The sequence below is a fragment of the Hyla sarda genome, chromosome 4 (assembly GCF_029499605.1).
Source record: "Hyla sarda isolate aHylSar1 chromosome 4, aHylSar1.hap1, whole genome shotgun sequence".
In the NCBI taxonomy this organism is placed as follows: domain Eukaryota; kingdom Metazoa; phylum Chordata; class Amphibia; order Anura; family Hylidae; genus Hyla; species Hyla sarda.
The window spans coordinates 267,561,121-267,588,113 of NC_079192.1; the positions used below are offsets into that span (position 1 = coordinate 267,561,121).

The following is a 26,993-nucleotide window of genomic DNA, read 5'->3' on the forward strand; positions in this document are numbered from 1 at the left end:
TTCCTTGATAGCGTTCTTCAACAAAAAAGTGTTTGACCCAGATTTTGGTTTCCTTCATCTTCTTCTAGGGTGCCCTGGGAGTTCTTTGGGATGTGTTCTAGTGTACTTAATTTCTCTCAAACTTTGAGGCAAATCTAGACAGAGGGCGTATTATTAGCCGCAGTGGCACTGTCCTGTCCTAATTTGGCATGGTGACCTTCATTCAAGTTCCCAAACATTTGCCTACCAGAGGCAGCCTACTTTCCTAAGAATCTGTTTTTCTCCCAACCGCAGCTGGACTGTGGGGACAAGTCTTGAGCTCTCATGTCATCTGCAGAAGGACAATAGACCAAGGAACAGCTCCTGCTTTCCTTTCCTTGCCATGATTTGTATTTTCTAACATTGTTTCATCACACAATCATCTCCCTTTTATATTTTTGATTAAGTTCCCTCTCCTGCCTCTCTTTAGCAGGTAGCACCTTTAAGGTTCCTCCCCACTACCCAAGGAAAGTCTCAGTTGGCACTTCTTTCTGCCGTGCTTATTACATTTTGGACATCTGTAGTCCTTTCTATTCTAGAAATGGCTCTTTTCAGTAGTTCAGCTATTTAGTGCTTTCTCCTCTTTTTCTCCCACTTCTATCGGTCCATTTCTTTTCATATCCTAGACTGCATCCACTGTCCTATCATTCAAGAGTTAGGATTCCCATTTGTGCTGTGTATCTCATTCTGGAGTCAGGTATTTTCCTTCTTGGCTTACAGTTTGCGGGGTCTCTGCTTCTCAGGAGCTTTTGTTTCATTGTTCTTTTACAGGGGGACAGTTTTGGGACATCCCAGTCTTTTGTGTCCCTTTTAATGACAAGAGCAAACAGTATATTGAGAGTATTCACGGGAAAAACCCTTTTTTTGTTAAATTCATTGGAAGACACAACTCCCACCCAGTTATTTTGTCCATTTCTTGTGGTTTGCGGATTTTATTTTTTTTCAATGTAATTTACTTGTTTTGTTATGTATTTCTAGTCTACCTCTGTCGTCTTCTCCTGTTGCTCCTACTGTCTGTGTAAAAACTGATTAGCTTTGTCTGCAGGAGGGTATAGTCTGAGAAAATGTCTCCTGCGCTCTTAATGTATGATCATGATGGGATATGTTTTTTAGAAAACTCGAGTGCACAGTCCTGCATTTTACATCTATGTAGATGGGGCAAAATGTATGCAAAAGTGAGTCAAGTCCATTGGTCAGCAGGGCATTTGAAGAAATGGAGAAAATAATGTATCTTTTAACACAGTCTACTATGATGGTTTAGGAAACATTGAATCTATTCATGTTAGAGAAATAAGTGTAGATTGATTCTAGTGACTGGTTTTCTTTTTCTTATTTAGAATGTTGCTATTAAAGGATGAATCTCTGTTAAAACATCTCTTACAACAAGAAGAAAAGAAAAAAGAATCCATCAAAACTGCTGAGCTGAAGATCACCAGGCTGACAGAACAGCTGCAAGCAACTGAGAAGTTCCTGAATGCAAATCGGGTCTTTCTGAAGAAATTGCAAGAACAAGTAAGCAAGCTTCTACTGGAAGTGTGTCTGTGGGGTGTGCTTTCCATGTATGACCGTTTCACTATAGAATTATTCACTTTAGTGATGCCATTGTCTCAGCATTTGTTGTAGCTAAAACAAGGAAACTTTAGAAAATGTTGTTATATCTTATAATTTATGTCTTAAACTCATTACATGTGGTTTTATCAGAGTTTGTCTGCTGAAGTAAGAAAAATAATAACTTTATGCAGTCTGTAATGTTTCACACCTCCAAATGTCTAGCTTACTTATAACTGTACTCTTTATATTTAGTTCAGGTGAACTTGCCCAAAGCCATCTATAGGTCTATATATAAATTGGAGATAGTTAGAAGTATTGACCCAGCTAGATCCCAGATTTTGCATACTAAATGTGCGTGCTTGCAAAACCCTAAGGCTGGGTTCATACTTTGTATTTTTGTCAATATTTGTAGCCAAAATTTGTAGCCAAAACCAGAAATGGAACTGACACACAGAACAATTATAATGAAATGATTTCTCCCTTTTCTGTGATTTGAACTAATTTATGGTATGGATAAAAATACTTCCCAAAAGGAGTTTGCTCAGTATGTTGCTAAAGCTATTTTATAGTGTTGTGGTAAATCTTGAAAAGTCGCATTTAAATGGAAACTCCAGGGATAAATCTCCTTTATGCCTGGCCTGCCGCTATAAAAATAATAAACTTTGACTTGCTTTCCGCCATTCCCCTGATGCAGCTGGAATTGATCTCCTGGCCCCAGTCTTCTGACTTTTAATGCTTGACACGTCACACTGTGGTCAGCAAATCGCCATCTGCAGTAATGTCCCGCCTTGTCCTCCGGTGATGTTCTGAGCGGTTGTCTTGCTACAGGCTGGGCCCATGCCTGTTACATGACACTTTTTATTTTTTTATTCTGTCAGCCAGGCATATAGGAGAAATAAAAAATTTTGATGACGTTCCCCTTTAATAGATTCAGCTACTAATATAGGCCCTTTTGAAAAATAATAGTTAGCAAGAGTTGTGTACATCTTTTAAAAAGTTGTAAATTTTTATGTAATCTGGGGTCTGCCCAAAATGATGCGATTCAGAGCAAAATACAGTGTATATCAGTAAAAAATATCTCCCTGTGTGTGCTCTGCCTTACTCTGCTTTTTACGTCTGGACTGACCTGTGAATTTTTGTAGCGCAACTGATTGATTTTAACTATTGAGTGACAGCTGCAGTTCCCGAGTTTATTTGCAGATCATTGTATTACTGTGGACTGCAGCGCTAGTGGCCACAGATAGTGCTTGTGGTTCGCCAATACTTGCAGGCTTCAACTGCATTTGCCACTGTTTGAGGCAAAATCAAGGTCCCACCAGTATATATCAAGATTGCAAGCAATAGCTGTGGCTGCTAGCACTGTATGTAATGGCACCCTGGCTCAGATGTACAGCTTCAAAACCTATTTAAGGCCGCTGTCAGACATGGCTGTATTCTTAGTAAACTGCCACTACAGCTTTTGAGCCAAAGATAGAGGCGTATCCAGAAGGAGGAGAAATGGAAGTCTTACCTTTTATACTTCTCATTCCTTTGGAATCCGATAAGGACTCAAACTGCAGTGGCAGTTTCCCAAAAAATGCTGTGACACCAGCTTAACGGAGAGCTCAGCTTTCTTCAGCATAAATCACCTGACGCATTTGTGTTATTTTAAACACACATTCCATGTAAGGATGGAAGTCCCACTAAACAGCAGCTTTATTAATTATTTATGCTACTACTTGTTCAACTCCACAACTGTTTTTTAGATTTCTAAAGTACAGCACAGAGTTGAAGAAAAAAGGACGCTCTCTCTAAAATTTGGGGAAGAACTTGCTCGAGCAAAAGCACTGGCTAGTCAGGAACTAGGGAAAAGAAAGTTGGAGCCCAGCAATATGGGAGTGAGTACAATATACTGAAAACAAGTTCCTGAGAAGATGACAGTTTAAGAGGGAGACTACATTTGATATGCTATGTTCAGTTCTGGAGAACTCGCCTACAAAAAATGTTGATAAAATGTCTACAAAATGGTTGGAAGCTCTCAGAATGTATTGCATAGATTTTTTACTGATCAGAAAAACATAACATGTTTGATTATCTGGCTCTAATCTGTTTATACTTTCTGATTACAATTTCAGAGGTTTTAAGGGAGGGGGAGGATGATCTCTGTTGTGAATGGTGGTGTGTCTAGTGATTATATAGAGATATAGATGGAGATAGATAAAAATAGAGAGGGATATCAATAGAAAGAGAGCGAGACAGAGACCAGAATGGAAACGACAAGATATCAGTATTATTATATAGATTGTAAAATGGAAAAATTTGAAAAAATATGGTAATTTTCTGATGACACAGTTTCTCTTAGGGTGCGTTCACATGTGCATATTTTCTGCTTCAGATTTGCTTCAGCAGATTTTGCTGCCCATTGAAGTCAACAGGTAGCAAAGTCTGCAGCAGCGAATCACAGCAGATCTGCAGCAAAAATACGCACGTGTGAACGTACCCTTAAGCATAAAAGTAAGAAGGGATGTAATTGAAACCTTAAAAATGTTAAAGGGTTAAATAGGGTTCAGAGGAGAATGGCTTTTAATAGAAAACGAAAGTTAGGGGAAAGATCAGACCGGATGTCAAAAATATGACATTGCTAAGGGTAGTAGATGCTTAGAAGAAACTTCCAGTAAATATAGCTTTATCCCAGGCATGTATAAATTTACTTACTGTGGATTTATCCACTACATCTATATAGCCTAGGATAAAACTAAAAAGGCAAGGGCAGACTAGATGGACCAGGTGGTCTTTTTCTTCTGAAAATCTTCTATCTTTCTGTGCAGATAAGCACACCTGTTTGAGTTATTTTGTTGACTTTTATGTGGAAGAAGAGCTTGTCACCAACACTTTCTCCCCAGTGTGGCACCATAAACAGTCATGGCCGTAAATGTTGGCACCCCTGAAATTTTTCTAGAAAATGAAGTTTTTCTCACAGAAAAGGATTGCAGTGTTTTGCTTTACACCTTTATTCCCTTTGTGTGTATTGGAACTAAACCAAAAAAGGAGGAAAAAAAGCAAATTGGACAAAATGTCACACCAAACTCCAAAAATGGGCTGGACAAAATTATTGGCACCTTTTACTTAATATTTGGTTGCACACCCTTTTGAAAAAATAACTGAAATCAGTCACTTCCTATAACCATCAATAATAATAATAATTCCTCCCCAACTCACCTTTTACTTAATATTTGGTTGCACGCCCTTTTGAAAAAATAACTGAAATCAGTCACTTCCTATAACCATCAATAATAATAATAATTCCTCCCCAACTGATGATCCACCGTTCTCCCACCTCTCTAAGGCGACTACCCTGCCATTGGCTGATGCGGCTGCCTTCAAGGATCCAGCGGACAAGAAGGTGGAGACCTTGACAAAATTTGCCTTTGAAGCAGCAGGTTCCTCACTACTTCCTGCCTTCCCTTCTGCCTGGGTGTCAAAAGCCCTCTCAGTCTGGTCTTCCCAGCTCTGCCAGGTTATTCTTTCAGGATCCCCCCCGGAGGAATTATCTGACCTAGCTCTCCAATGCTGGAGATTTTCTGTGTTCTGCTTCCATGCAGTCGGCCCGCTGTGCTGCCTTTGCCACAGGCAACCTGGTGGCCCTCCGTCACTCCATGTGGCTTAAAGCCTGGGATGCAGATACCGCCTCCAAGAGGTCTCTAACTGAACTGCCCTTTGCTGGTTTTCGGCTTTTTGGCAAGCACCTAGATGAGATTATCTCAGAGGCGACAGGCAGAAAGAGTTCCTTATTGCCTCAGAATAAGGCTTGCTCTAGTTCCCGTCGGAAGTCGTCCTCTTTCCGGTCCTTTCAGACTTTTGGTCCCAATAAAGGGTCCAGGCAGGCACCTTTGTGGGACAAGAAGGCTCCCTCCTTCCAGACCCATCCCTCCTGGACATCGGGTAACCGTTCTGGCCGTTTTGCGGCCAAATCGGGCACCCGCAAACCTACCACAGCCTGAAGGGAAGCCCTCCACCCACGGATTTTTCTTGGGTGGGAGGTCGTCTCTTAATCTTCAGAGATGCCTGGACCACGCACGTTCAGGACTCCTGGGTCAGGGACGTGGTAGCCAACGGGTACAAGATCGAATTTGCCTCCCTTCCAAGGGATCACTTTTTTTCTTTCCCGGGCCCCCCGTTCCCCCTTGCTAAAAAAAAAGCATTTCGGGGCGCACTCCAGTCTCTTCTCATCCAGGGAGTAATTGTCCCGGTTTCTCCCAGGGAAAGTTTGAGGTTTTTACTCCAACCTCTTTGTGGTCCCCAAGAAAGGCGGTTCTGTACGCCCAATCTTGGATATCAAGCGTCTCAATCAGCATCTTCTACACCGCCGTTTCCGAATGGAGTCTCTCCGTTCTGTAGTGGCATCCATGGATCAAGTGGAGTTTCTTTCCTTGGTGGACATCAAGGATGCCTTCCTCCACATTCTAATTTTCCCAGGTCTTCAGCGGTACCTCCGTTTTGCAGTCCCTGAAGGCCATTTTCAGTTTGTAGCTCTCCCCTTCGGTCTGACCACTGCTCCGCGGGTCTTTACCAAGGTCCTCGCGCTTGTGATAGTCCTTTTACGGGCAAAGGGTGTCTCAGTGATCCCTTACTTGGACGACGACCTGATCAAGGCTCCAACCAGGGCTCAGAATCTGGAGAGTCTTGGCCTCACCCTCCAGGCCTTGTCTCATTTCGGTTGGATGGTCAATCAAGACAAGTCCAACTTCTCTCCTTCTCAGTCACTGGAGTTCCTAGGGCTCCACTTCGACACGGCCGGGGACCGCATTCGACTCCCGCCGGACAAGGCGCTAACTCTCGTCAGGAGTCCTTTTGCTTCGGAACACTGCCTCAGTTTCCATTCGCTTTTGCATGGAAGTCCTGGGTCGGATGGTGGCGGCCATGGAGTCCTTTGCCCAGTTTCATTACCGTCCTCTTCAACTGGTGATTCTCTCCTGGTGGGACAGGTCTCCACCGTCTCTCTACCGCAAGATCGTTCTCTCTCAACGGTCTCGTCAGTCCCTTCTTTGGTGGCTTCGCTCCCCCCTGCTGCTTCAGGGGCGCTCCTTCCTGCCACTCCACTGGCAAGTTTTCACGACGGATGCCAGTCTGTCAGCCTGGGAGGTGTTTTCAGGGACCGGACAGTTCAGGGTCTTTGGTCCCCCCCCAAGAAGACCTTCTCCTCATCAACATATTGGAACTGAGGGCAATCTATCTTTGCCTGCTTCATTGGGAGCTCCTTCTTCAGGACCGCCCTGTTCGTGTCCAGTCGGACAACTCCACTACTGTGGCCTACATTAATCGCCAGGGCAGCACTCGCAGCTCAGCGGCGATGGCTGAGGTAACCACAATTCTCCTCTTGGCGGAACTCAGGGTTCCGGCCATCTCAGCGATTTACATTGTGGGACTGCACAACTGGGAAGTGGATTTTCTCAGCCTGTCCTCAGCCGACCCCGGCGAGTGGTCCCTGCATCCAGAGGTGTTTGCACAGATCTGCAACCTCTGGGGCACTCCAGACGTGGACCTCTTTGCGTCCCGCCACAACCAAAAAGTTCCTCTCTTTGTGTCAAAGTCCCAGGACCCCTTGGCTCTAGCCGTGGATGCCATGGTGATCCCTTGGTTTGGCTTTGCCCTACTCGATCTGTTCCCTCTCCTTCCCAGGGTCCGTAGGAAACTAAAAGCAGAGGGCGTTCCTGCCATTCGCGTGGCTCCAGGGAGCCCCGGAGGGCATGGTACGCCGACTTGGTCAGGCTCCTGGACGACGTACCGCTGCGCCTCCCACCTCATCCGGACCTCCTATCTCGGTCCCCTGTGCCACCACAATTTACCATTGCTGCATTTGACGGTGTGGCGGTTGAGACCGCGGTTCTAAGGGCCCACGGTTTCTCTTCCCAAGTAATTCACACCATGCTCAGGGATCGCAAGCCCTCCTCTGCGAAGATTTACCACCGTACCTGGCGGTCTAATTTTCGTTGGTGTGAAGCTGTCTTTTTCTCCGGTCGTGTTTTGCTTTCCCAAACTCCTTTTCCTTTTTGCAGTTGAGGCTGAAGGGTTGGCTCTCAGCTCCCTTAAGGGTCAAGTTTCGTCCCTTTCCATTCTTTTTCAACATCCTCTGGCTTCCAATTCTCATGTCCGGACCTTTCTTCAGGGAGTGGCACATGCTGCCCCTCCTTATCGGTCCCCTTTTCCCCCATGGGACTTAAATTTGGTCTTAGGTGCCCTGCAAGGCGCTCCTTTTGAACCTCTCAGGGACATTCCTCTTCGCCTCCTTTCCTGTAAGGTGGTGTTCCTTTTTGCGATTACCTCTATTAGGAGAGTATCAGAGCTGGCAGCTCTCTCCTGCCGTTCTCCCTTCCTGGTTGTACACCAGGACAAAGTTGTTTTCCGTCCAGGTCCGTTCTTCTTACCTAAGGTGGTTTCGGCCTTTCACCTCAATGAGGACCTCGCCCTGCCGTCCTTTTGTCCAGCCCCTTCTCATCCCAGGGAACGTTTGCTCCACAAACTTGATGTGGTGAGTGCTGTTCGGACCTATCTCTGTCATTTCTTCCTTTCGGCAGTGTGACTCCTTTTTTGTTCTTACGGAAGGTCGTCATAAAGGACAACCTGCTTCTAAGGCCACCATTTCTCGGTGGATCCGATCTGCTATTTCGGAAGCTTACTGCTGCAAAGGGAAGATCCCACCCTTCAGGGTTTTGGCTCATTCCACCCGTTCTGTCGGGGCATCCTGGGCCCTCTGCAACAAGGCTTCGGCCTTGCAGATCTGTAAAGCGGCCACATGGTCGTCTTTGCACACTTTCGCTAGTTTCTACCAGATTCATAACTTTGCATCAGCTGATGCTAGTCTGGGCCGTAAGGTGTGGCAGGCGGCAATGGTCCAGCCGTCCACCTGACTGATTTCCTTGCCCACCCAAGGGACGGCTTGGTACGTCCCATGGTCTGTGTCCCCCAATGGAGCCAATAAAGAGGAGATTTTTATGCTTATCGTGAAATCTCTTGAAGGATCCATTGGGGGGCACAGCTCCCACCCTTTTTCTAGTGTTCCTATTTCAGTTATCTGTCTGAGGGTGTGTTCAGTTATATTTTTCTTCTGGTTTCTCGGACAGTTCGTGGTTTTTCTCTTGACCTGTCAGTCTTCTCCTATTGCTCTGGGACTAAAACTGATTGATTAGCTCAGATGCCTGTGTACCCTGCTGGGAGGAGCAGACTTTTCTGTTGCCATAGTGTCACGCCTCCTAGAGACAGCAGCATATACCCATGGTCTGTGTCCCCCAATGGATCCTTCGAGAAAGAGATTTTACGGTAAGCATAAAAATCTCCTTATTTTTCCACAATTTTTAAAGGGTTCCAATAATTTTGTCCAGCCCATTTTGGTGTGACATTATGTCCTCCTTTTTACTCCTTTTTTGGTTTAGTTCCAATACACACAAAGGGAATAAACATGTGTATAGCAAAACATGTGTTACTGCAATCCTTTTCTGTGAGAAATACTTCATTTTTTAGAAAAATTTCAGGGGTGCCAACATTTATGGCCAGGACTGTAGCATATACATTTGCATTGTAGAAGGTTATATGCTCTGCTGTTTTTTAACCAACTGATGCCAGAAAGTTAAACAGATTTGTAAATTACTTCCATTAAAAAATCTTAATCCTTCCAGTACTTATTAGCTGTTGAATACTACAGAGGAAATTCTTTCCTTTTTGGAACACAGTGCTCTCTGCTGACATCACAAGCACAGTGCTCTTTGCTGACATCTCTGTCCATTTTAGGAACTGTCCAGAGCAGCATATGTTTGCTATGGGGATTTTCTCCTATTCTGGACAGTTCTTAAAATGGACGGAGATGTCAGCAGAGAGCACTGTGCTCGTGATTCAGAAGAGCTCTGTGTTCAAAAAAGAAAAAAATTTCCTCTGTAGTATTCAGCAGCTAATACGTACTGGAAGAATTAAGATTTCTTAATAGAAGTAATTTACAAATCTATTTAACTTTCTGCCACCAGTTGATTTAAAAAAAAAAAAACAATTTCCACATGAGTACCCCTTTAACTTTTGCTCGTGGTTCTGTGTGAAAGAGTTAGCAAATCTGGTGGAAAATATTTGGGGAGAGCTTTACTGTAGAGATGAGCGAACTTAAAGTAAATTCGATTCGTCACGAACTTCTCGGCAGTTGATGACTTTTCCTACATAAATTAGTTCAGCTTTCAGGTGCTCTGGTGGGCTGGAAAAGGTGGATACAGTCCTAGGAGACTCTTTCCTAGGAATGTATCCACCTTTTCCAGCCCACCGGAGCACCGGAAAGCTGAACTAATTTACGCAGGATAAGTCATCAACTGCTGAGCCGAGAAGTTCGTGACAAATCAAATTTACTGTAAGTTTGCTCATCTCTACTGTACCTAGCTGAACTGTGCAATATGAATAAAACCATGCCACCCTTCTTGCCTTCAGCCAATCAGAAACATAAAGGGGATACTTGACATTCGCAGGGAGAGGGATATGGTGTTGTGAGGCAGTCACTGAGGAGTCAGGAGCAGTTTGTAACATCCTCTCACTCCAAAAGCTTTATACTGGGATGGGTATTTTCATGTTGATTTACAATTATGCAAAAGTGAATTTTTAATATAATTAATTGAAAGTTTTTTTGTTTTTTTTCCCTTTCTTGTCAGGCAAATAAAATGTTTAAATCAGATACAGGCCTGGTTGGGAGCCCAAAGAGACAGTCTGCAGAGGCTATTGCTCGGGAGAAAAAACGACTGCAAGAACTGGAGCAGGAATATGCCCTTAAAATCCAAAAACTTAAAGAAATGCAAGCTCGAAAAATGAAAGAGCACGTTGTATGCCACCCCCCTGTAGTAGAGGAGCAGACAGCATTTACATTACCACAGCCATCATTACATGACCTTTCTCAGGATAAAATAACATTAGACTCCGAGGAGAATGAGCTGGATGATGAGGATTTGTCTTTCTCTGTTAAAGAACGACGGAAATCATTCCGTGACTCAAACTCTTTTACTAAACCAAACCTTAAGCATGCTGAGCTTACTCCCTACAAAGAAACTTCTAGCACACCTGCCAAGATAGCAACAGAAGGACAAGAACTTTTTTTGGGTTTGAATATTGAAGAAGTTAGAAGACTACATTCCAGCTCTAGTAACTTAAACCAGCTCCTGTCAATGGTCTCGACTCTGCTGGTGTCTTCAACTAAACTCTCCTCTGGGAAGGTTATTATATTATATTAATGCTTTTATCAAAGTGAAATGAGATGATCCCATTCAATGTCTGCATACACTTAGTTCATTATACTGTATATTGCCTTCTTTAGCATCAGTGACAGTGTGCAGTCTTTTTTAAAAGTTGTCTGAGGCCACGAATTCTTGCAGGTGGTAAAGCGCCCTTTAATCATTGGTCTTCCATGTTTGAGGTGTCCCCAAAGTGACTCGATTATATTAAGGTCAGGAAACTTTGATGCAAATTCCAGAACCTTCAGTTTAGAGAACATTTTTATGCAGAAGGATGCAAATTGTCTGCCGGTATCTTCTGATACCATTCTGCTTTCATCTTGCCACCAATTTTCGCAAGATTTCCAGTTCATTTAGGGCTCGCACACCCCAAAATATTCGTGAGCCACCACCATGCTTCACAGTGGGAATCTATGTATTGAACCAAAAAGAGACTGGTGGGTGGTGCCTTGGTAATTACCTCAGCAACTCGGGTTTCCTATAATGGGATCAAAGAAGAAAGGGGCAGTATGGCCTGTATGCAGTGTCGCTCACCTGGAGCAAGTAAAATGCTTGCATATCAACCCACTATTGGGGTTATCAAAGTTGTGGAAACGGCTTCCGGCCCAAGGTTCCAGGAAAAGGAATTCCAATCCTAATGTGCGAATAGATATGAGGAAGAAAACACTGATGGTGAGGGGCTGATAGTTTCCAGATGGAAGATAAACTAGCCCAACCGAAAAGTATTTTTACAAATAAAATAAAGTTGATTTGTTGACAAACAGAAAAAACATAAAGGAGTAATAGGATTACGCATTTCAGGAGTTAGCTTTCCCTTTTTTCAGATCAGTATACATGCAGTGTACACCCAGTTTGTTTGTGTTTTCTGTTTGCCAATGAATACACCTGATCTTATTTGCCAAAATACTTTTGGATTGGATTAACTCTCCATCCGGAAATTGGCAGCTTCTCATCATCAGATCACAATTTCATCTTCCTCATTTCTGTTCTCTGTGGGGATGGTATTCTTTTTGCAATAGACCTTGTTAATCCCTCGCCAAACATAGCTCTTATGGTTGTCACCATAAGTCTGTTCTGGTTTTGTCACTCTATTTGCATTGTGCCAGAAGCTGTGAGGCATCTCAGTGTTGTCGAGCATATTGTAACAGAGTTTTTTTTTGTGGTAGTGGCACATTTAAAGGGGTACTCCGCCCCTAGACATCTTATCCCCTATCCAAAGGATAGGGGATAAGATGTCAGATCGCTGCGGTCCCGCTGCTGGGAACCCCCGGGATCTCCGCTGCACCACACTCTCATTACTGCACAGAGCGAGTTCGCTCTGCACGTAATGACGGGTAATACAGGGGCCGGAGCATCGTTACGTCACGGCCCACCCCTTTGAATACAAGTCTATGGGAGGGGGCGTGGCAGTCGTCACGCTTCTCCCATAGACTTGCATTAAGGGGACGGGCCTTGATGTCACGAGGGGCGGAGCCATGACGTCACGCTGCCACGTCCCCCGTATCGCCCGTCATTACGCACAGAGCGAACTCGGGATCCCGGGGGTCCCCAGCAGCGGGACCGTGGCGATCTGATATCTTATCCCCTATCCTTTGGATAGGGGATAAGATGTCTAGGGGTGGAGTACCCCTTTAAGGCTTCTTTCTGGCATCTTGACCATTAAGTTTAGGTATTGTGGTATTATGTTCCTTGAAACAAACACTGCATCTTTTTCCAGAGCAGTCCCTTTTTCCTAAGGTTACCTCTGGGGTTTTCTTTTTATTCCTAGCAATTATTTTTCTCAGTCGGTTCCATTGGAGGACACAGAGACCATGGTATATCTTGCTGACACTAGGAGGCTGACACTAGGCATACAAAAGAAGGTTCGATTTGTTTTTGTCCCGAGGGGTGTTTTATCCGGTTCCTTTTTTTTATCTGATGCCCTCGGACACCTGCTGGTTTCTTTCTCAGTTGCTTTCCGCGGGGTGTATCCTTCCAGGAGGGGCTGACTTTCTTTTTGTATGCCTAGTGGCAGCAAGATATACCCACGGTCTCTGTCCCCCAATGGATCCTCCAAGAAAGAGATTTTATGGTAAGCATAAAAAATAAATTTTTTCAGTTCTGGCTTAAATCTTTTTTTGTTCTACCTGAAAAAAGTTAGTGAGGAATAATGAATATGCATATAAGTGACTTTTTTTTTGTAATACAGCAATAGAAAAACTATATATCTTGGGTATTGTTTGAATCACATTGACCTACAGTAAAGAGTATAATTTATAACATAGTGTACTGTTTCAAAACCAAACATTCCAAAAGTTGCTAAATTGCAGTATAATTGATCGGGCAAAAAACAAGCACCCATAAGGGTCTGTGGATGTAAAGAAAAAAAAAATGGTACTTAAAAGGTGAGTAGGAAAAACCAAAAAAGCAATAATGAATATTAGCGTGGTCTTTAAACACTGTCCAGCGTGGAACTAAATGTTCCGAACGCAGTTTTCACACTGCAACCTGGTCATACCCCCTTGTGATGTCACAGCCACGCCCCCTTAATGCAAGTGTATGGGAGGGGGTGTGACAGCCGTCAAGCCCCCACCCATAGGCTTGCATTCAGGGTGTGTGGCTGTGACATCACGTGTGGGCGTAGCCGACCCCTGCAGCGTAAAAACAGCGCTTGGAACATTTCGTTCCATGCTGGCCAGTGGAGTACTCCTTTAAGGGGGGTACTCAGCTGCTAGATATCTTATCCATTATCCAAAGGATAGGGGATAAGATGTCTGACCGCTGCTGGGCCCTCCCCCCCCCTTCCGCAACACCCGGCGTTCTAAACAAACGCTGAGTCCCTGCGGCAGTGGTTGTGACCTCACGGCCTTGCCCCCTCCATTCTTGTCTACAGAGGGGCGTGTCAGTCAACACACCCCCTCCCATAGACGTGAATGGAGGAGGTAAGATGTTACAATCGCAGGCTCCGAGCGTTCTGAACAAAATGTTCAGGATGCCGGAGCACTGGAGTACCCCTTTAAGGTCAAATGAACTGAGTCCTTAAGGGGTTAAAAAGCCACCAGTGTGAAAAATTTACCTTTTAATTGCCATTTTAATGTGTGTGTCACTTTGTGTGCCTGTATCAAGGCAAAACATTCAAGGGTATAAAGACTTTTGATTTCTTGTATCTTTTTGATTTAAAAAAGTAGCCAAACAATTATGTGGTAATTAATGGCTTTATATGATCATTATCCATGTATTATATAAATTACTACTGTCCTTTTTAATTTTGGGCTAATGGTTTTAAAGGTAACCAATCATCAGTTTAATGCTAACTGAACTGAGTCATCGGGGTGGTCCTTGATGGCCTCTTTCTCACCCCATTGGCCTTGCTTCATAGATCTCTCTATTTGGGTATAGTGAGAGATTGATCAGTCAAGGTTGGCAGAAAGATCCTGCTTGGGATCACTTTAATGACTACTGGTTCAGGCAGGATGAAAAGTAATTTTCTGCAATTGTTAACTTTCCCTTATTCTTCCTATAGGAGACACCGTATCATAACATCAATAACATTATATTATATGCTTCTCAGTTTTTACTTTTTTCTTCTTCTTCTTCTTCAGGAAATGCCTATGGATGTAGAGTTATTTAACATCCAAACAAAACAGACTGATGCAAGACCATTGCCTTTTGGTCCTTACCATAGTCCACTTTTGACTTTCAAATCTTATAGGTAAGAAAAACAAATGTGTACTTCTATAGGAATATGTTAGTGTTTAAAAAAAGGAGTTATTAAAGTAAAAAAAAATCTAAATAATAAAACTGTAGAAAAATGTACTCTCCTCTTTAGTTGGATGGTGATCCAGTGTTTTATTGCATTTGGGCCTTTTCCTTAACAAGAATACTTAGGCAACGTAACCAATATTGCTGCAGGGAAATTTCCTCAGCAACAAGGATAAGGGTACGTTCACACTGAGAAATTGGAGAGGAATTCTCTTTTAAAGGGGTACACCGATGGAAAACTTAAAAAAAAAATCAACTGATGCCAGAAAGTTAAACAGATTTGTAAATGACTTCTATAAAAAAAATTCCTAATCCTTCCAGTACTTGTTAGTGGCTGTATACTACAGAGGAAATTCTTTCCTTTTGGGATTTTTGTCATGACCACAGTGCTCTCTGCTGACACCTCTGTCCATGTCAGGAACTGTCCAGAGCAGGAGAAAATCCCCATAGCAAACATATGCTCCTCTGGACAGAGGTGTCAGCAGAGATCACTGTGATTGTGACAGAAAATAAATCCCAAAAGAAAATAATTTCCTCTGTAGTATACAGCCGCTAAGTAGTACTGGAAGGATTAAAGGGGTATTCCAGGCAAAAACTTATATATATAATATATATATATATATATATATATATATATATATATATATATATATATATATATATATATATATATAAATAAAAATCAACTGTCTCTGGAAAGTTAAACAGATTTGTAAATTACTTCTATTAAAAAATCTTAATCCTTCCAATAGTTATTAGCTTCTGAATTTTTCTGTCTAACTGCTCAATGATGATGTCACGTCCCGGGAGCTGTGCATGATGGGAGAATATCCCCATAGGAACTGCACAGCTCCCGGGACGTGACATCATCATTGAGCAGTTAAACAGAAAACAACAACTCAACTTCAGAAGCTAATAACTATTGGAAGGATTAAGATTTTTTAATAGAAGTAATTTACAAATCTGTTTAACTTTCCGGAGCCAGTTGATATATAAATAAGTTTTGGCTTGGAATACCCCTTTAAGAATTTTTTTTATAGAAGTAATTTACAAATCTGTTTAACTTTCTGGCATCAGTTTATTAAAAAAAAAAAAAAAAATTCCACCGGAGTATCCCGTTAAAAATTCTGCAGAGGAATTTGTTTCTTTTTCCACGTGGAATATAGGAGGAACTTTTAATTTTTTTATTTATTTATTTTTTTGTCGGGCTTCAACCACCATTTAGAATTTCCCCTTTTTTTTTCTGTGCGAAAACTGTCGGGCAGAATTTTTTTTTCCTGTTGACTTCTGTTGGATTCTACCCGCAGAATGAACATGTTCTGCAAGCGGAAAGGAATTCCGTGTCGGAATTCCACAAGCGGAATTTCCACAATGTAATCAGGAAAGCGTAAAACACATTGCAGTCAATGGGAAGAGGATATGTTGCTTAATTTGGAGCGGAGAATTCAAGAGGAATTACTCAAGTAAATTCCTCTTGAATTACTCAGTGTGAACGCACCCTAATGTGGAGTCATCCAGCTGACATTGCTGCATTTCCAAACGTAATGCTGCGTGCATGTTCAGTGTTTCCTTATTTTTATTTGGTTAGTTCTGACTGAAATGCAAGATGCAACTGTAACCGTATCTGTATAAACAAAATTCTCTCCATTAAAGAGAATAATAAAAAAGGTACAAGTATTACCCAAATCTAGCTATAACAACCACATTTGCATAGCTTTTTTGTGCTTTTATATGATGATTGTGCCCCTACAGTATACATATGTTTTCTATAGTATTGCTTAGTCTTGTTAGAAGCAAAGACTGTTTATACCATACTTGCACACAAGGTGGCCTCCTTTCACTATACTTAAAGTGCTGCATTTATTGTCCAGTTTGGGATTTTAGCTTTGTTTTGTTTCAAATTTCTTATTTTTATACAACAAATGGAGTTTCTAAAGCTAGTGTTAAAATTGTTTTGTTTTTACTTTGCAAACATATAAAAGTAAGGCATTTGTTAATAAGGTCAGTTACTAATGTACAGGAACAAAGATATTGCTCATGCTCCCTCCTCCTTTCCCTAAGACTATACAGATTTAGGTGTTGGTGTTACTGTCATTTAAAGGAAATCTGTCACCAGCGGTACTGACAGGTAGTGCAGGTGAAACTGGTGACAACTGTACTTACCTTGTCCTGTTTCGTGGCGGGGATCTCCTGTAATCTCATCCATTAGCTTCGCTCCAGGCATCTGGCTTTGGGCACGGACAGAGCTTAGTGACATCACCGCTGCTGTTCTCTTACAGCAAGACCCCAGCAGAGAACAATAGTGGCTTGGGGCAAGGGCGGAGCTTATTGACGTCACCGCTGCTGCTCCCTGCTGGGTCCCGCTGTGAGTGAACAGCAGCTGTGAAATCACTAAGCTCCGCCTGTTTCCCAAGCCGGGTTCCCAGAGCTCAGCTAATGGATGAGATTACAGAAGATCACCGCCATGGAACGGGACAAGGTGAGTACCGTTGTCACTAGTGTCACCTGCACTACCTGTCGCTACTGACAGTTTAGTGCAGGTGACACTGGTGACTGATTTCCTTTAAAAAAAAACTGACATGTCATGGACAAGTGCCAAAAGTTTTGATCATTTGGGGTGTGGTTGCTGGGACCCCTCTGTTAACTGCTAGAGTGAGCGAGAAATGCTCAGCAAAGTGGTTTTGCACCTACAGACCTATATGAGGACTTTTGTATCACTAACTGTTCTTTGTAATGACTTTACCTATTTTATAACCAAATCTGCAGCGAAACCGGAAAAACTTTATTGGGGTTAAATGGGGGGGGGAAAAAAGCGCCATTTTGAAACAGAAACAGGCTTCTGTTTCTACAAAGTGCTTTTTTTCTGGTAAAAATTACACCTTATCTTTATTCTGTAGGTCCATTTAATTACAAGGATACGCAATTTATGTAGTTATTTAATTTTTCTAATTTAAAAATAAAAAATCTTAATTACTTGTCATCTTCTGACCCCCATAACTTTTTTTTTCTTTCTCCATAAGGGGCTATATACACGTGATCTGTAGTTTTTATTGGTACCATTTATGTTTTGATGGGACTTTTTGATCGCATTTTATGACATTTTTTATGGTATATGTGGCCAAAAATGCACAATTTTGGACTTTGGAATTTTTTTACATGTACGCCATCGACAAACCTTATATTTTAATAGTTCGGACATTTACGCATGTGACTATACCACATGTTTGCTTATTTTTTATTACATTATTTTATTTAAAAAATGTAAAGGGGTGTGATTCAAACTTTTATTAGGGGCGGGGCTCATACACTAACTTTTTTTTTTTTTTTTTTACACATTTTACTACTTTTTCTTTTTTCCCCTATAGGGGGCTATACCATGCAAACTTTTGATTGCATACACTGATTAATGCTGAGCTTTGGCTCAGCATTGAGCAGTGTTATCGATGCTCTGCTGCTCTAGCCTTCAAAGCGAGGAGGCAGGTAAGGGCCATCCCGATGTCCTCTCCGCTGAGCTGCAGGGATTGTTTGTTTCATTTTAGATGCCGCAATCAACTTTGATCGTGACGTCTAAGGCTTGTTTCACACTACAAATTTACTCCGTTTTAAAGATCCGTACAAAGTTCCGTCTGAATTAGCTGAAAATGGCAGTTACAAAATCCTATACGGCCGTTAGAAAATCCCATTAAAGTCTATGGGACTTTTCTAATAGCTGTTTTAACCCGTTATAGCCCGTTATTAATAACTGCCGTTATTTTGTGACTGAAGATAGTAACGGGAGAAATAGTACATGCACTATTTCTCCTGTTACTCCGCCCCTTTGGATAGGGGATAAGATGTCAGATCGCCGGGGTTCCGCTGTTGGGGACCCCCGGGATCGCCGCTGCGACACCACGCTATCATTACTGCACAGAGCGAGTTCGCTCTGAGCGTAATGACGGGCAATACAGGGGCCGGAGCATCGTTATGTCACGGCTCCGCCCCCTCAATACAAGTCTATGGGAGGGGGCGTGTCCCTTCCTGGATCCTCCCACTGCCCTATCTTCAGCAGCAGATCAGCGCACAAAAAGAAGGCAGCAGCTTCTGCCCAACTACCTCTCTGTGCTAGAAGAGCTTAGAAGAACTTGGTGGAACAGCTTCTTGGATTAAACTGTAGGGGTTTATAAATACATTCGCATATTAATACAGAGCAGTTGGGGAGTCTGAGTCGGAAGTACAAAAACTGTGGAGTCGGAACATTTATCTACCGACTCCACAGCCCTGGAATTACTGCTAGGTGACAAATTAAGCAGCAACCTGACTTGATGCCACAAGATTCACTTTCTCTTATATGTAATACATGATATATTGATGCATTTATATCTGATTGGTACTACATACTATAAAATTGTATATTGCCATCAATAGACAAATGTTAATTTGTATTGTTACCTGTTTTTCAGGTTTAGTCCGTATTTCCGTACAAAAGAAAAACTGCTGCTGAGCTCTGTTTCCTACAGCAACATGATCGAACCCAAAACTTTCTTCTGTCGGTTTGATCTTACAGGCACGTGTAATGATGATGACTGCCAGTGGTAAGTACTGAACTTGTGTCAACTGTCACTGTGTTCACCCTTGGCTTTCTAAGGGCAGTATGAGGGCTGGTAACTTTAGGGCAATCGCTATTTAATGGGTACCCATCATTTTCAAATGAACTTTGACATGTGAAAAGTTTTGATTAATGGGGGTTCGCGTGCTGAGGCGCTCATTGATTTTAGGTGAAGGGGCAGAATTGGCAACTGAATGCTGGTTTGTTTTTGATTGGTTCAGAGAGCTCAACATAGAAAACAGAGCATATATTTTCTATAGGAACGTACACTCACAATGGAGGATGTGTGCACGTTACTGTTACCAGGTGATAAAAGTTTTCTGTAGATAACCCTTTTATTGCGGAAAAAGCAATGCCATAAATAGAGGTACTCCAGAGACCTGAACTTATGAAACACTTATCCCCTATCCCCAATCCTCGGCGTGCTGCGGCCCCCACCTTCCTGGACAAAAACAAGTGACTGCCTGCTCAGACAATTACTGGCTACAGCGATGTCTCAGCTAGTCACTGGCTGAGTGTGCCATCACTTGCTCTCGTACATAAAGGTGAGGGCTGGAGCCTGCCAAAGACAGACAAGTAACTGGGGTCCCAGCTGTCAGACCCCCCACAATTAGACTTTTATCCCCTATCCTGCTAATAGGGGATAAGTGTTTGATAAGTTCAGTTCCCTCCCGTACCCTTTAACACATTTTTTGTCTTTCTAGGCAGCATATGCGTGACTGTACACTAAGCAGGAAGCAATTATTTCAAGATATATTATCTTACAATTTGGACCTTATTGGATGTTCTGAAAACAGCACGGAAGAAGAAATTATAGCCGCAGCAGGTAAATACTCGATTTTTGCTTTTCTTAACCCCTTAAGAACACCGCACTTTTTGGCCTTAACCCCATAAGGACACAGGGAGTACGGGTATTTCCGTACTCGGGGGAGAAATTGCCTAACACATTTTGGGGGGCTTTTTCTCCTTTTACCCCTTATGAAAAGGTAAAGTTGGGGTCTACACCAGCATGTTGTTGGAAAAAAGTTCTATTTTTTACATGCTGGTGTTGCCCCATACTTTTCATTTTCACAAGAGGTAAAAGGAAAAAAGACCCCCAATTTCTCCTGAGTACGGAAATACCCCATATGTGGATGTAAAATGCTCTGCGGGCACACAAGGCTCAAGAGTTAAGAGCGCCATGTACATTTGAGGTGATTTGCAGAGGGGTGGCTGATCGTTACAGCGGTTCTGAAGAACGCAAAAGAAAAAAAAACACGTGACTAGATCTTGAAAACTACACCCCTGACGGAACGTAACACAGGGTATAGTGTGCCTTAACACCCCACAGGTGTTTGAAGAATTTTTGTTAAAGTTGGAAGAAAAAAATTTGTATTTTTTCACTAAAATGCTGGTGTTTTCCCAAATTTTTTATTTTCACAAGGGGTAATAGAAACAAAAGCCCCCATAATTTGTTACACCATTTTCTCTAATTGCCTCTTGTAAAAATGATAAATTTGGGGAGGAAAATTGCATTGTGTGAAAAATTTAATTTACACATCCAAATTTACCGAGTCATCAAACATCTGTGGGGTGTTAAGGCTCACTGTACCTCTTGTAAGGGGTGTAGTTTCCAAAATAGTCCAAAATAATCCAAAATAGTATACCTATGGGTGTTTTCTTTTGCTTTTATGACACCATAGGGGCTTCCTAAATGTGACATGACCCCCAAAAACCATTTCAGCAAAATTCACTCTACAAAATCCCATTGTCGCTCCTTCCCTTCTGAGCCCTCTACTGCGCCCGCAGAAGACTTGACACAAACATATGAGGTATTTCCTTACTCGTGAGAAATTGGGTTACACATTTTGGGAAGATTTCTCTCTTTTTATCCCTTGTAAAAAATTCAAAAAACTAGGTCTACAAGAACATGTTAGTGTAAAAAAGTGGAGATTTTGAATTTTCTCTATCAATTTGCTTTTATTCCTGTGAAACACCTAAAGGGTTAACACACTTTCTGAATGTCATTTTGCATACTTTGAGGGGTGCAGTTTTTATAATGGGGTCATTTATGGGGTATTTCTAATATGAATGCCCCTCAAATCCACTTCAAAACTGATCTAGTCCCATAAAAATTCAGATTTTCAAAATGTTGTGAAAAATTGGAAAATTGCTGCTGAACTTTGAAGCCTTCTGTCTTCCAAAAATAAAAATGTCAACTTTATGATGCAAACATAAAGTAGACATATTGTATTTGTGAATCAATATATAATTTATTTGGTATGTCTATTTTCCTTACAAGCAGAGAGCTTCAAAGTTAGAAAAATGCTAAATTTTCAAATTTTTCATACAATTTTGGAAATTTTCACCAAGAAATGATGCAAGTATGGACGAAAATTTACCACTAACATAAAGTTGAATATGTCACGAAGAAACAATCTCTGAATCAAATTAATAAGTAAAAGCATCCCAGAGTTATTAATGCTTAAAGTAACAGTGATCCGATGTGCAAAAAATTCTCTGGTCCTTTAAAACCCCTTAACCAGTTAAAGACCCAGGGCGTACAGGTATGCTGTTACACCCTGGTACCTAAGGACCCCACGCCCGTGGGAATTTTGGTCCCCGCCTCTAGCGGGTTTGGGACCGGACCAGAGTGACTGCTGACATCAATCAGCAGGCACCCTGTGCAAATGCCCAGACGAAACCCCCCCCAATGTCTGCAATCGCGGGTGAATTCACACCGGCGATTTGGGGCAATTCCAGGTCATACAGATCCCCTGTGACCCGGAAAATAAGGGGGATCGGGATTGTCCAAGACACTCATGATCCCCTGAAGGGATAGGAGTGAGGTGGCAGGGGTGCCACACCTCCTATCCCTGCTATTGGTTGTCTAGAAGCGACAACCAATAGCATATGGGGGGGGGGGTGTGTTAACTTTCAATTTCCCCGTTCTGCCCACCCACACCCGCCGAAGGTCCACTTACCCATCGGCGGAGATCGGCGGTAGCAGAGGACGGCAATGCAGCTCCCTGGATCCTACGGAAGCCGGTGAGTTGCCTAGCAACATCTGGAGGACTACAATTTGAAACCACTATACAGTGGTTTCTAAACTGTAGCCCTCCAGATATTGCAAAACTACAACATTACCCTTCGGCCTTCAGTACACGCTGGGAGTTTTAGTTTTGCAACAGCTGGAGGCACACTGGTTGGAAAATACTGAGTTAGGTAATAAAACCTAACTGAAGGTTTCTCGGTCGCTCTTCATTGGGGGACACCTAACTGATGGGTATATGCTCCTATCACTAGGAGGCGCTGACACAAGGAAAAGAAAAGTCGGCTCCTCCCTGGCAGGATATACCCACCCTCCTGCAGTGAGGTAACCAGTTTTTTCTAGTGTCATCTAGGAGGTGGACACGGTCTGGTTCTCTCCAGACCTGGTATTTTTATTATTTTCTAGTTAGGGCTGTTTACTTAGATTCTTTACTCCCTTTTATTTCACTTTTCAGGTGGGGCGACAGGAGCATGGCGCTGCCTGTTTCCCCATATGCGGCTAAGGGGCACGGGTCATAGAGTATGCACCGTCAACCACGTCCCGCCAACGGCCAGCGCTGGAGGTTGCACCCTGGGTCCGGGTCCCCCACTGCCCCTGCTCGCACCACCATCTGTAGCCCTGTATGATGTAGCGTGGCCATAAGCTGGTTGAAGACACCTGAGATGATTAGGTGAGTATGAGAAACTGGCGTCTTCAGTTAAGTAGGTATTCCCCCCCCCCCCCCCCCCTCCCTCTACTAAGGGACTCTGTCCTTTATTGAAGTCCTTCTGTGTGGGGACTGTATTATGTGCTGGGTCCTTATGTGTGGGGATTGTATTATGTGATTGTGGTCCTTATGTATGGGGGCTGTGTCCTGTGATTGGGATACACTGAGGGCAGCCGCCGGCCCTTGCAGCGGCTCCCTCCGGCGGGTGTTGCAGGGATTATGGCGTCCCCTGCTCATTTCCGCGGGTGTCTGTGGGGCTTGCAAGTGCGTTAGGTGCGGGGGTCATGGCTCCGCCCTTCTTCTCCCAGTGCCTGCACGCTCTAATATGGCTGCAAGTGGAGCCATGTAAGCAGCAGAGTTTAGCTCCGCCCTTTTCTGCGTGGGTCAGTGGTGCTCTGTAACAGAGCAGCCCTCGGCCTTCTAGCTTCGCCCCTCACCTATTGGGGAGCGGTGCCGCCGCCGGCTCCCTGAACTGCGACCCGGAGGGAGCTTCTCCTCTCCGGGCTGCCATGTCTGTTTTCCGGCGGAGCTTAGCTCTGCCCCTTACATTCGGGATCGGCCTCGCTCGTTCCTTGAGCGGCGCCGTTGGCTCCCTGAACCGCGGCCAGGATGGAGCTTCTCCTCTCCGGGCCGCCATGTTGGTTTTCCGGCGGAGCTTAGCTCCGCCCCTTACTTTCGGGAGCAGCACCGCTCGTTCCCTGAGCGGCGCCGTTGGCTCCCTGATCTGCGGCCCGGAGGGAGCTTCTCCTCTCGGGGCCGCCATGTCAGTTTTACGGCAGAGCTTAGCTCCGCCCCTTTCTTTCGGGAGCGGCACCGCTCGTTCCCTGAGCGGCACCGTTGGCTCCCTGTTCTGCGACCCAGAGGGAGCTTCTCCTCTCCGGGCCGCCATGTCTTCCATCCGGCAGAGCTTAGCTCCGCCCCTCACCCATTCTGGAACGGCGCCGCTGTCTCTCTCAGCGTCGCCGTCGGCTCCCTGAACTGCAGCCTTGGGGGAGCTACTCTCCCCCAGGCCATCTTTTTCCCTAGCCTCGGAGCTAGGCGGCGGCTTAGCAGGCGCTTCTAAGCGTGCTGCTCTGTGCCGCTTCTGCCTGTGTCTGTGAGGCTTAGGGGAACTCATGAAAATTCCCCAGCAGACACACTGTGGCAATATAAGGGAGCAGCATTTTAACTATTTACTGTACGGCAGGCAGGTTTAAAAAAAATTAAAAAAAAACTTTCCTCACCTGCAATTGTAGTATTTGCACTCTAAATTATTGCAGCCTTGGCCTGTCGGCCATACCAGCTATACACGCTATGTATGAGCGGCTTACATATCCCTCGGGCATCCGGCATTGTGCCGTGGCAGGTTTTTGCCCGGGACGTACGGTCCCTTGGTGTCTATAGAGTCAGTGCCATACCTTGTCTATCCCCACGACATTCTTGACAGATCCTCATCTGTCATTTCTGCCAACCACCCTGAAGGGGTGTTCTTGGTTTTATGTTGTGTGATCCCTTGTCCAGACTACGCGTCTAGTGCTCCGGAACCTCTCCAGTGCTAGGTTCTGGGGCAATATCCCGGTGTGGACAGGGTTTAATCATCGTATCTCTGTGCTACATGGGGACCTCGCCTGTCTTCATCTTGCAGCTGCCACCTTAGCAGCTAACGCTCCGGTACCTCTGCTGCTGCTAGGTGCAGAAGGCAGAACCCTTCTCTACTAGGGTCACATACCAGTCAGTCAGACAGTGGTCTGCATGGTTTCCTCTGCCTTTTGTCAAACGACTCACGGCTGTTGTTTTGGGGCTGCAGTTCTGATACCCCACTACTGGGTGCGGTTTATGGAGAACTGACCCGATGGGTCTTAAGGTCCCATAGCAGTAAGCCAGACAGTGGTCTGCATGATTCCTCTGCCGTTTATCACATGTTTTACAGCTGAGGTGTTCGGATAACCCACTGCTGGGTGTGGTATATGGAGAACTGTCCTGATGTGTCTTCAGGACCCGTACCAGTAAGCCAGACAGTGGTCTGCATGGTTTCCTCTGCCGTTTATTACACGTCTCACGGCTGATGTATCTGTGACTATAGTTCCGATACCCCACTGCTGGGTGCGATATGTGGAGAACTGACCTGCTGTGCCTTAAGGACCCTTGTCTCCTACGGACCCATACCAGTAAGCCGGACAGTAGTCTGCATGGTTTCCTGCATCGCCTGTCACATACTTCACGGCCGATGTCTTACTACTGAGCGAGGTGCCGATGTCTAGAATAGTCGTCTTCTGTGGATCCATGCCAGTAGGCCAGACGGTGGTCTGCCTTGTTGCCTACTCCACCTGTCATGCATCAAACAGCTGATGTGTCTGCGGCGGGGGTTCCAGTGCCTCAATACTGGGCAGGGTACCGATGGACTGAATAGTTGTCTTCTGTGCTTCCATGCCAGTAAGCCAGACAGTGGTCTTCATGGTTGCTTCCGCCGCATGTCATACGTCAAATGGCTGATGTATCTGCGCCTGGGGTTCCGGTTCCTCACTACTGAGCGCAGTGTCGATGGTATGCATAGTTGTCTTCTGTCCATCCATGCCAGTGAGCTGGGCAGTGGCCTGCATGTTTCTCTACACCGCCTGTCTTCCATCAAACAGCTGGTGTATCTGCTTCTGCAGTTTCGGTTCCTCACTGCTGTGTGCGGCGTCTGTCGGAGAGTTCCTTTGTCTCCTATGGACCCATACCAGTAGGCCACACAGTTCTGTTCTCCTTTCTTGGATTGCGCTGTTGGTCTGCTGGGGGTGTAGCTCCCTGCTGGTCCCTTGGATGTCTGCGGTTTCTTTAGTGTCTACAATCCTGGTGCGCCACTGTTGTCGTGGGGTCCCCACGTCTGTGTTCCTACATGTGCTAGGACCGCTTTGTAGGAGTAGAGCCAACCTTCTTCTGGTGTTTCGCCCCGCGGTTTCGAGGCGGGTGAGCACTTCTGCTCCGACATGGGGCCTGTCGGTCCAGCCCCTCACTGTACTTCCGGGTGTTCCCTCCAGGGATACCTGTTCAGGGTGACTCAGGTGCCTATTCGTCACTTTCTGATGTGGTGGAATGGCTCTCAACACGTCTTGTTTTTGTTTCCCACCTTCGGTGTACGGGATTCCAGCCCCTCTGGGACGAAGGTGGCCCCTCCAGTCAGCGAGGGTTGCTGCTGGAGCCTGGGGGCTTCGGCCACCCTGTACTTGCATTCCCGGTTCCTTCTGCGCCTAGCATGCTTGCCGATCCCCTTTTGTCGTTGGTCTGACTATTTTTGTTTTTCTTTTGCTGAAGTACATTCAACAGTGATTTTACTGCCTAGGCTTGTGCGTTTTTTGTCCGCTATCTCAGCCTAGTGCTCTCCCTGGTAGGGTTGTCCTTCTTAACCTTTTGTCTGTGTCAGTCGTACTGCTTTGACACCGCAGTATTCTCCCTCCGTTCCCGTTCTGACAGGATGTTCCTCAGGATCCTCTGGTCTACTCGGACCATTCTGGTCTCTCTATTGGTCCGTGCCTTTCCGGTGGCTTTCCGATTCCTTGAGCCTTGGTATGGTTCAGGTCTTGGACATTTGTTGTGGCCCGGCCCCGACTCCTCCGCGATCCATTCGTCGGGGTGGTACCTTTTTCCGGTGGTTTCTGGTCTCTCTATATGACCCCGGGTGCCTTTGGTCTCTACAGAGGACGGACTTTTCCTTTTGGGTCCTGGTCCATTTCCTTGGACGAGAGCTCTTCTGGGAGCCCATTTTTCTGGGCGTAGTGTGTCTTTGACCTGGGGCTCGTCCGCAGGCCTTGCGGACATGTGAGTTCAGTCTTGGGACTGGCTCCTTTTCGCTGGTGGTTGTTTTCCCACCCTAGGGGACTGCTTTGGTACGTCCCATCAGTTAGGTGTCCCCCAATGATGAGCGACCGAGAAAAGGAGATTTTTTTGGACTCGCCGTAAAATCTCTTTCTCGTAGCCTTCATTGGGGGACACCGCACCCACCCATTTATTTTCTTCTCTGCTTCTTGGCTCCTCTGGGATTCCTTCTAGGGTCCTTCGGACGTCTTTCCTCGTTGACTTCTCCTACTGCTTTGTGACAAAACTGGTTACCTCACTGCAGGAGGGCGGGTATATCCTGCCAGGGAGGAGCCGACTTTTCTTTTCCTAGTGTCA

At 44.6% G+C, this 26,993-nt stretch overlaps 1 protein-coding gene across 3 annotated transcripts in view; it reads left to right on the forward strand.

The window, feature by feature from the left end:
• ZFC3H1 (zinc finger C3H1-type containing) overlaps positions 1-26,993 on the forward strand; it is a 101,533-nt gene that overhangs the window by 28,327 nt on the left and 46,213 nt on the right. For 2 of the 3 annotated variants that reach the window (XM_056574115.1, XM_056574117.1), the window contains exons 13-18: positions 1,356-1,530; positions 3,315-3,446; positions 10,227-10,781; positions 14,381-14,490; positions 18,980-19,111; positions 19,830-19,951. In XM_056574115.1, coding sequence (XP_056430090.1) covers positions 1,356-1,530; positions 3,315-3,446; positions 10,227-10,781; positions 14,381-14,490; positions 18,980-19,111; positions 19,830-19,951 — 1,226 coding nt within the window. The remainder of the gene's footprint in view (positions 1-1,355; positions 1,531-3,314; positions 3,447-10,226; positions 10,782-14,380; positions 14,491-18,979; positions 19,112-19,829; positions 19,952-26,993) is intronic. The other variant, XM_056574116.1, reaches the window with a different exon arrangement.